Source organism: Tachysurus fulvidraco, chromosome 15 (genome assembly GCF_022655615.1).
Source record: "Tachysurus fulvidraco isolate hzauxx_2018 chromosome 15, HZAU_PFXX_2.0, whole genome shotgun sequence".
NCBI classification, from domain to species: Eukaryota; Metazoa; Chordata; class Actinopteri; order Siluriformes; family Bagridae; genus Tachysurus; species Tachysurus fulvidraco.
The window spans coordinates 21,445,736-21,456,610 of record NC_062532.1 but is presented as its reverse complement, the minus strand read 5'-3'; the positions used below and the strand labels follow the sequence as shown (position 1 = coordinate 21,456,610).

Genomic DNA, 10,875 nt, shown 5'->3' with positions numbered 1-10,875 from the left:
ATGCATGTCCACTCCCAGTAAATCCATTCTGTGATTCACAGTGATTTTCACACACACACACACACACACACACACACACATACACACACATACACACACACACACACACGGAAAGCATAGCCAATGCTAGCAGTGCCGTTTGCACATTGTTTGTTGCACACAGCTAATGGAGCCGGATTAGCATGCAGGAACGCATAGGCAAACACAAGCTCCCACAGCGGATAGGAACCTGCCAACCACACACACACCCACACACACCCACACACACCCACACACACACACACACACAGTATATCATACATGCACAATTTAAACGCATTGTAGTATAGAAAAAATGGACATCTGTTCACTTGTCTTTTGTTAGCAACAAGTTAGCTATCATTGGTAATATGAGAAATCTTTAACATTCTTGATGTATTTAACTTCTCAAGACAATAAAATGTTTTAAAGATCGGTGTTATAGATTGTGTCTATATGTTTGTGATGTAAAGCTAATACATATAATATTGTACTTTATTTTCTGATTTTGTTGTTCTGATGTGTTGAAGTTGTAGGTTGGAAACTATTAGTAGTAGTAGTAATTATTATTATTATTATTATTATTATTATTATTATTATTATTATTATTATTATTATTATTACTATACTCGGTCATCACACAGTGGTACACATCAGTCAGATTCACTTGTGGAAGCATTTTCTTAAAAATGACCTCTTTTTTATTTAGCTATTTTGTAAGAAAATTGTTTAAGTTCCTGGTGTTTAAATCTAAAATCATGTAAAAAAGGGAAATAATGCAAAAAAACATCAGTGGGAAACTGCTCAAGTGTCACGCATTGACGTGACAGTCCCTCATGTCGGTCTTTTGTCACGCTCTCTCGCCACACATAGTATTTCTCACACAGAAAAACTTTTTGACTATTTATCATATATTTAATAAGCCGCGGCACCCAAAACGTATCCGTCCGCACCGCCGTCTCTATGGAACCGGGCAGGAATCAAGCGCGTCTCCCCTGGAGTTCTTAGTCAAGCCTGACACTTATCAGCCAATCAAAAAAAGGAAGCTACACAACAGCCAATCAGAAAATAGCACTATTGTATCTGGGTAAGATTTAACGCAACAACCAATTAAAAAAAAAGCAGATCCTGGAATTGTTCATCATCGTCCTCGTTCACCCACAGAGAAAAGCACTGGAGCTGCGAGCATCACTTTGAGCACAGAGTAAGTCATGATCTCCTGTTTAATGTTACAACAGATTCACAACTTGTTTGACACAAACAGTGACATTGTGACTGCTGTTAGAGACGTTTCCCAGATGATCAGCAGGAGTTTTTCATGAGTGTCTGTAACTTAGCCAACAGTTTTACAGCCTGTTCACTGACAACACCTGCTCAGAACAAGTAGTCTAGGGCCAGTGGTTCTCAACCTGGGGGCCCTGAGATGGTGCCAGGGGGCCCCGGTTTTATGACATTTTAAAAATAATGACTTTATCATAAATTAAGTCGTAGAAAAATAAGGCTACTAACCACCAGCACTACATTGTATAATTTAATATTTTTTGCTTAATTCAAAAATTAAGTTGGAATGTTTTATGTCCTAAATTTTCGGGGGGGGGGGGGGGTGTTAGACAGACATGTTTAAAATATGTCACCTGAATTCAAAACTTGAGAGCCCTGTTAAAGTGCTAAAATACTAGTATTAAATCATACAGTAACTAGCAGACCAAGCAGTTAGGTAGCTGTTAATTGTTGTTGGTTATATGAGCTAGTTAAGATAAGTTAACCAGTAACCAGGAAGGTTGCAGTCATATAGCTGCGATCTGCAGGGGTCCAAGCACAAGTCAAACATCAGTCGGATTTTACAAATTAGCACAAATATCAGACCAATCGGACGATTAGCTCCACTCCTAATGACCCAAACGTTCTTATATACAAAGTAAAATGTATATTACATTATTGGAGGAATATTAACATCCCTGAATAATCCCTAAATAAATAAATAAATATAATATAATATAATATAATATAATATAATATAATATAATATAATATAATATAATATAATATAATATAATATAGCTGGTAATGATGATTGCTCGAATGCACGCACTACAGTAAGTCTATGGCATGCAGGAGTGGCGCGCGCCAATGGGAACGGAGGGCCGCCTCCTCTGCGCTCCGGTTTGTGCTCCCGCCTCCTCTGCGCTCCGGTTCCTCTTCTTGCTTTCCGCAACACGTCGCGTTTTGTTTTTCACTCTTTCTCTTTCCTCCTCCTTCTTTTCTTTTTCTCGATACATGGCGCTGAGGAGCCGCGCGTGCCGGTCGCCTCGTATCCGTCCATCACCGGGCGTCGCGGATTTGGATGTAACGGCGCGAGAGGGAAAAAATCGGCGGTAAGACCGGTAGCTTACCGGGCGGCCAGGAGCGCGCCACCAAACCTCCATCTCTCCATCTATCCTCACATCCTTACATCAATCCATACGTCCTCCCACTGTGCATCTCTCTCTCTCTCTCTCTCTCTCTCTCTCTCTCTCTCTCTCTCTCTCTCTCTCCTACGTCGCTTTATCTCTCTCTCTCTCTCTCTCTCTCTCTCTCTCTCTCTCTCTCTCCGTCCATGTCGCGCGATGCCGCACGCGGATGCCGTTCCCGTTTTCGGAGGACATTTTCGCAGCTCTAGGAGCCACCTATGGAAACTGGGGACCAAAATTTTAGGAAGAAAAGAAAGAGGATATCAGCCGGGTCTTCCTTTGATTTTATTTCATTTTATTTCCCCCTTTCATCTGTCTGTTGATTGATTGATTGATTGATCGATCGATCGATTCTGATTGGTTGGTTTTCTCCCTCGTGCATTTGCTTCCTTTTTCTAATTTTGACAGGGATGTCACCGGCACATCTGCACACCACCGTCCTATAGTCTTCTTCTGATTTCACTTAAAATCATCCACCAGTTTATCCGGCCATGCCTTTCTTCATGCTTCTTTTTTTCCCTCCTTATTGAAACAGGGTGCTTAGTTATAGCTTACAGAAGGAGCAAGGTGTGTATGTCTGTGCATATATATATATAGCTATATATCTCTATATATATGTATGTGTATGTATGCGTGTGTTTTTGCAAATTTTGCTGCTCTTTAGCTCCACACTTGTTGTGATTCATTGCATATATAGATCTTTTAAAAAAAATACGAAGGGCAAAGCGTCTCTCTGTTCCTCGTCCACCCCCATTTCACGCCAACATTTCATCTTTGCGTTCCTCCGGAGTGCTGTATTTAACACCTTTAACACATCGTAGAGAACGAGACAAGCTCAGAACCTGCGAAAGGATTAAACTCACACTTGTGCTTGTCACATGCAGGTCTCAGATCTTCATCATGTCATTAAAGTCCCTCTAAGTAATTTTGATGATAGGTTAGTACATGTATATCGTGTTTAATTAAAGATCCGGACGTAACTACGCTGCTTCTTTAGCCTGGTTTATTGTGTAAAAGTAGCAGAGGAAAAAAAAAAAAAAAAGCACAGCATCAGCCGAAAAGGCTTTTCCAAATTTCTTTCCTAATCAGTAATCGTACAAACGCAACCATAAGGTTCCCGGCGGGTCCGTCTTCTTCCCCCTCCTTCCGCTCCAACCTGTCCCGTTTTTTCCATTCGGTCCGTTCCCCTCCGTTCTCCAATATTTATTTCCTGTACGTGAAGAGGAAAGGGGGTCCCCCCGTCGTGCAATGCAGCAGCATGGGCACGTTTGACCGTGGCGTGCAGATGCTGCTGAGCACGGTGGGCGCGTTTGCTGCGTTCAGCCTCATGACCATCGCTGTGGGCACAGACTACTGGCTGTACTCACGCGGCGTCTGCAAGATCAAAACGACCAACGAGAACGAGACCAGCAAGAAGAACGAGGAGGTCATGACCCACTCTGGCCTGTGGAGGACATGCTGCTTGGAGGGTAAGAAGCTTGACTCGTCTTTTTTTTTTTGTTTTTTGTCTCTTTCATGTCTGGTGGGTTTGTATTGTCCGTCGTTGTCCATCATTTTTCCAGCACATCGCAGAGCTTTTTCTAGTCTAAAACATCAGACTCAATGTTCATGAATTCAGAAAGATCAAAGATCTCAGTTTTGGGTCAGTATGCTGTGAATTAGTGTGTGGAATTGAAATAATTGTTCAAACGATCTTCATTTCTTCTTAACTTTCACGTTTGTCCACCAAAGTCGGAGATAGAAATCATTCGAATCCTCCTGACCTTCTACACCACATCAGAAGCTATTCTCCATCTCAACTTCTCAGCGTTCTTCTCATCTTCCATCAAATATTAATACAGACCACCACAACAGCTCGGATGTGTGCTGAGATAGGAAAGTAATCAACAAAGGGATGATGTGATGAAGCAGCGTTAATGTTCTCTCTGTGAAGTCCATTCTTTAGTTTATACTCATGCTAATTTTACCCATGAATCAAATTATTATTATTATATCCCTTCTCGGGTTCCTGTATAGAAACTACGAAAAAAAAAAAGAAGGAAAGTTCTGATATGTTCCTGGGTGATTCTAAACTGTTCGAGCAGAATCGGTCCTGCTCGCTCAAATGCCGATGAAAGAGACGAGCCATCGCTGTCCACAGTATAAATACCCCGTCGTCCACTTTATTAGGAACACAGGAGCGCTTGCTCGTTTATGCGGTTATCCAGTCAGATGGCAGAAGCGACACCATGCGGATACAGACCAAGGATGTCGGTTAATGTCGGTAACATTTCAGGTTCAGCTCCTGTCATAGAAGAACAGGAATCTGAGGCTTTCATGGACACGGACTCACACAAACTGGACAGCTGAAGTCTAAATTGAGTGCCTCAGATTCCTGATCTTCTCTGAAAGGAGAGGAACCTGATGTGGTGTTCTGTTGTTGTAGTTCATCCACGTCAAGGATTGATGTGTTGTGCATGCTAAGGTGCTTCTCTTCTCACCATTGGTTATAACAGTGAGTTACTTTATTCTTTCAGGCACCTTAAACCCAGCTGAACATTTTCCTCTTATCTCTCTTGTCCACAACTCATTCCCACCTACAGAATTGTTGCTGAGGCCATCCTTAAAATATTTTGGTTTGCAGTAACAGTAAAAAAAAAAAAAAAAAAGGGTCGGTAGGTGGGTCTATTTTTTTTTTTTCAAGTTTCAATGTAAAAAAAAAGTACAATTTTGGTGATGGTGATGACTTAGGTATGACAAATTAGCATATCGTGACGTCACTGACTGGATCTTCAACCCGTGCCTTCGGGTGCATCGTCGCGAACCTTATTTTGATGCTGGACATTTTTTCCAGAACTTCGTGCCGAGTTAAAGCGGCGTCGAGCTGTTTTAATGAATTTTTTTGATGTATTATGGCACCCGAACCCGTTAATATTATTTTATTGCTTTTGTATTAGTTGTTTGAAGATTAAAAAAAAACGCAAATTTACACCCGGCAAGTCGGTCGGACTTAAAGCAATAAATAAATAAATAAATAAATAAATAGTTAAATTGACAGGGTCGGTCGGGTTACGGCAAACAAGAATATTTTTAAGGATGGCTTTATTCAAAGTTTTTTTGTTTTCCGCACCAAACTCTCAAAACTTTTGTGTGTTAAAATAGTAGATCATCAGTTTTCTTAGAAGAAATACTCGAACCAGAATATCTGGGACCAACAACCACGCAGACAAACCCAAGCTATCATGGCACACGATATCATCATGACATCACATTTTACGACAACAGCGTTAAATAAACTCTTATTTCATCTGCTCTAATGACTGACATGAGATCAGCATCATACAGTATAACCTACAGATGGAAACGCTTTAGATTGATAACATATAAGAAGTTATATTTGATTAAACAGCAGTTAATGGTCAACTCCACCACAGCACATGACAGGCGGTGAGTCAGGAACCCACTGGATAGACGAGTCTGGTGTGAGAACCATGGTTCTTTCAGAATGTTCATATTAATAGAGCTTATAGATGATAAGTATTAGTTCCTCTGGGACATCATGGAGGTTGTTTTGTGGATGTTGTGGTCAAAAAGAGGGACTTATGCCCCTTTTCCACCGAGGCAGTTCGAGTGCAGGTTCGGAGCCTAATTTAGAACCAGTTCTTTCTGTTTTGACACCCAAAGCACCGGCTCTGAACCAGGAAAAGTGGTTCTTAAGTAGCACCAAAACGTTGCTGGTCTAGACTTAAGAACCGCTTGCGTCAGGAGCTGGGGGCGGGGCTACTGTTAGCGCATTTGATAATGTACCTTAAGTTTACTAATGTTTAATACACTTTTACTTTACTGTAATATGATACATTATCAGCACACATGATAGTAGGTAGCTACATGCTAAGGCTAACTTTTTTCTGTGTTAATGATAAAATAACGTTATGTACTTTATCGATTACAACCTCCGTTTATACAGATTACACGGAGCCACACGTACACGTTTTATTCGCCGCGTTTGGATGCCGATGTAACGTCGCTGGGACACGTGACACGTATACAGTGACGTCACACTCGGCGCTGTGACGGCTCACTAGCCGGTGGAAAGGCAAACCGGTTCTTAGAAGGTTCGCCAGTGGAACCAACTTTGAACCAGCACCAGCGCTAGCTCTGAACCAGCACCCGGGTCTTTCCGGTGGAAAAGAGGCATATGTTAGTATTAAATGGGGAAAATCTGTGAACTTGCTCTAAAGCCATGGTTCTCGAAGTGGACTTGTGGTTGAAAGGAACCGGTGTTAATTATATTTTTACGCTTATTAGCCAGTTTAAAAGGAAACCTTTCGAGTTTACTTTCAGGAACTGGCTTAAATTGTTCAATCTAATTCGACTGATGTAATATTTCCTGTAATAAAGATCATTCTAGTCATTTTTGACTCGTTTCACACTTGATTATGATGCCGGTAAAACAGACCGTTTCAAGCTTTCTAGAAATGTGTTTAATAATTTTACATTTGGTTTGTTGTCATCTTTTACTAATACAGGTGCATCTTAATCAATTAGAATGTTGTGGAAAATTTCCTTTATTTCTGTAATTTAACTCAAATAGTGAAACTCGTGTATCATATAAGTTCGGTACACACAGACGGAAGGAGTTTAAAGGTGCGGTGCACGATGTTTCAAAAATGCTTCAGAAAATCGAGTCGGGCCGACTGACAAAACAAACGTGTAGCCGATGAGCAGAAAGGGATGCGGCGGAGAGAGTGTTCAGTGTGTAAAGCACTAATCGGACGGGATTAGTTTAACGTGGGGACGTGGGGGGTAAAGTATTATTACCAGAGCTTCTCTGTGATTTTAGTCACGTCCGAATGCGCCATCTCGGTAGTCGTTACGGACAATGTCAGTAAAGATTACGGCGACTTTTACCTTCTGTAATAAAAAGGTCCGGAAAAATTACCTCAGGTAATACTGATCCCGTCCGAATAGACCCGCTGTAAATATGTACGGTAAAATTCCGTCATTTCCCGTTTAAAAGTAGTTTTTGGCACGTTTTTCAAGCATGTAGGCGCCATGTTGTCTGTTTGCGCACGTGATAACAGGAAGCGACGTCATACGCACATGACGACAAGGAGGTTACTGTGGTGCGTAAAGCGAGTTACCCCTCCCACGTCTGCTAGTTTTACTTGGCTGTCTTGTCCTGTGCAAATTGACCAATTAATATTACAGACGTCCTGAGGTGAAATTGCATTACTCCACGTCCCCACGTAAAACTAATCCCGTCCGAAGAGTGCTTAAGTCTGACATTAGCCTCTGCCGTTACGTCTGCCTCGGGTTCTAGGTGTCGAACGTCGCCTTCCGCGTGAAACGGAGCTAAACCTTTCACGGTACAACACACAGTACTACAACAACACATTTGTATTACCGTAGAATTACTCACTGTGACTTTGAACCTTACTCAGGTTCCTCAAAAATAGTTGCCTGGGTTACGTATGTACGCGTGGGGCGGAGCTATCAAAATAGCGGTGACACCCATTTGGGTTAGGGGCGTGTTTGTTTTGGTGATTTCAAATGTCAACATTGGCTTTCAAACATCGTGCACCTCACCTTTAAAATGTAATCTCAAAAAATTTGAATACTTCAAAAGACAAATGTTTAGTGAATTGTTGGCCTTCTGGAAAGTTTGTTCGTTTACTGTATATGTACACAATACTTGGTCGGGGCTCCTTTTGCTTTAATTACTGCCTCAGTTCAGCGAGGCATGGAGGTGATCAGTCTGAGGCACTGCTGAGGTGGTGTGGAAGCCCAGGTTTCTTTGTCAGTGGCCTTCAGCTCATCTGCATATTTTGGTCTCTTGTTCCTCATGACAATACAGAATAGATTCTCTATGGGGTTTCAGGTCTGGTGAGTTTACTGGCCAGTCAAACACAGTCACAACAACACCATGGTCATTTACCCACCTTTCGGTGCTTTTGCCAGTGTGACCAAGTGCCGAATCCTGCTGAAAAATGAAATCAGCATCTTTAAAAAGCTGCTCAGCAGAAGGAAGCAGGAAGTGCTCTAAATCGTCTCGGTAAACAAGTGAAGTGACTTTGGTCTTCCAAAAACACAGTGGACCGACACCAGGAGATGACGTTGTACACCAAATCATCACAGACTGTGGAAACTTAACACTGGACTACAAGCAACTCGGGCTAGGAGCTTCTCCAGCCTTCTTCCAGACTCTAGGACCTTGGATTCTAAATTAAATTCGAAACTTGCTCTCATCTGAAAAGAGGACTTTGGACCACCGGGTGACAGTCGAGTTCTTCTTCTCCTGAGCCCAGATAAGACGCCTCATGTCTGGCTTAACGAGAGGAATACGACAACTGAAGCCAAACTCATTGACACGTCTGTGTGTGGTGGCTCTCGATGCCTTGACCCCAGCCTCGGTCCGTTCCTTGTGAAGTTCACCCCAACGGATTTTGCTTGACAAGCCTCTCAAGGCTGCGGGTTTCTTGGTTATTTGTGCAACTTTTTCTCCCACACTTTTTCCTTCCACTCAACTTTTTGTTAACGTGCTTAGATACAACACTCTGTGAACAGCTTTTTTGGCAATGGATGTTTGTGGGCTTTCCCTCCTCGTGAAGGGTGTCAATGATTGTGTCTTCGCCATGATCGTGTAGCCTAGTGAACCAATGTGAGCGAGCATTTTGATGGCTCAGGAACCATTGCAGGTGTTTTGAATTGATTAGCTGATTGTCATGTCGCCATGTTCTAATTTTTCCAGAGAGTGAATTGGTGGCTTTTTGTTAAAAACATGGAGCCTGTGCCTATCTCAGGCGTCGTCGGGCATCGAGGCAGGATACACCCTGGACGGAGTGCCAACCCATCACAGGGCACACACACTCTCATTCACTCACACACACACACACACACACTACGGATAATTTTCCAGAGATGCCAATCAACCTACCATGCATGTCTTTGGACCGGGGGAGGAAACCGGAGTACCCGGAGGAAACCCCCGAGGCACGGGGAGAACATGCAAACTCCACACACACAAGGCGGAGGCGGGAATCGAACCCCCGACCCTGGAGGTGTCAGGCGAAGGTGCTAACCGCTAAGCCCCCCGTGCCCCCACACAATTTGAGTTGAATTACTGAAATAAACAAACTCTTCCATGACATTCTATTTAATTGAGATGCACCTGTAGACGAACTGAATATATTTGAGATCATGCTGTCATGTCTTTTTGTAGTGTAGCTGTAATTACTACATGGATTCGAATTCTTTTTGGTTGTACACTTTAAAATGGTTCGCAAAAACATTTTGAGGATCTTTTATTGATTTTTGTCAGCTTTAATCCTTTTGCTGTATCCTGTGTACATTACGTGTTGTTTACCTCGCTGTTGGCTTCCAGTCGCTGACTTTGGCCACATCTGCGAGTGTGTCCTTAACATCTGCTCGAGTTTTTGCCGTCCATCTGTCAGACACAGCCTTATGTTCAAGATGTATTTATATATATATATATATATATATATATATATATATATATATATATATATATATATATATATATATATATATATGTGTGTGTGTGTGTGTGTGTGTGTGTGTGTACGATTTAGTTAGAGGATTTGCTGAGCTGTCAAATGACTGATAGATACTTCCTCGAAGAGAGTCTTTTGATGTTCGTGTGTGTGTGTGTGTGTGTGTGTGTGTGTGTGTGTGTGTGTGTGTGTGTGTGTGTGTGTGTGTGGTTCTCAGGGGTCTGACTGTTTCACATGTATTTAAGTTTTCTTTCTTTATCTGTTTTCTATAATATCACAAGTAACATCCAGAGCGGACACTGAAGGTTTTTTTTTTAACTTGTCTATACGTGTTGTGTAGTCGAGTTGTTTTAAAGTATCGCTGTGTGTTTTTTTTTTTTACCGTATCATACCTCATGGTATCGCTCGACCGTACCGTATTAAGACCCTCCTGCAGCTCATCAGTCATGTGTGAGTTCCTCAGAGCTCTCTGAAGCGAGCAGGTCGTAAATCAGCGAGCCGAGCCGAGACGGTGAGCCGCTCGAGGTGGAGCAGATTTACAGCAAGCGTGTTGGTGTAATCTTCCCCTGGAGCGCTCGGAACCGACCGGAGAAAGGCGAGACCGCAGTGAAATTAGCAGCGCTTCAAATATTTACATCAGAATGTCTCATGCATCAGTGTGTGTGTGTGTGTGTGTGTGTGTGTGTGTGTGTTCAGGAAAGCCTGAACTGACTTTTGTCTTCGTAAGCACGAGAGAAAGTTTTCCCCAAAAAAGTTTTCCAAATAAATTGTAACATCAAAACTGCCGGAGAAAAAAACAACAACAAAAAAAGAAAAAACGCACGAGGTTGGAAGAAGCAGAAAAGTGGGCGGGGCTTCGTTTTGAAAACGTAAACATACAGGTATCATGAAAATCATACATAAATAGAGGTTTA

The 10,875-nt window shown here is 42.2% G+C and overlaps 1 protein-coding gene across 1 annotated transcript in view; it reads left to right on the top strand.

Moving 5' to 3' along the window:
• The first annotated feature begins 2,189 nt into the window (after positions 1 to 2,189).
• LOC113636068 (voltage-dependent calcium channel gamma-2 subunit-like) overlaps positions 2,190 to 10,875 on the top strand; it is a 72,314-nt gene continuing 63,628 nt past the window's right edge. Inside the window, exon 1 of the mRNA XM_027135961.2 lies at positions 2,190 to 3,937. Coding sequence (XP_026991762.1) covers positions 3,727 to 3,937 — 211 coding nt within the window. The 5' untranslated portion in view covers positions 2,190 to 3,726. The remainder of the gene's footprint in view (positions 3,938 to 10,875) is intronic.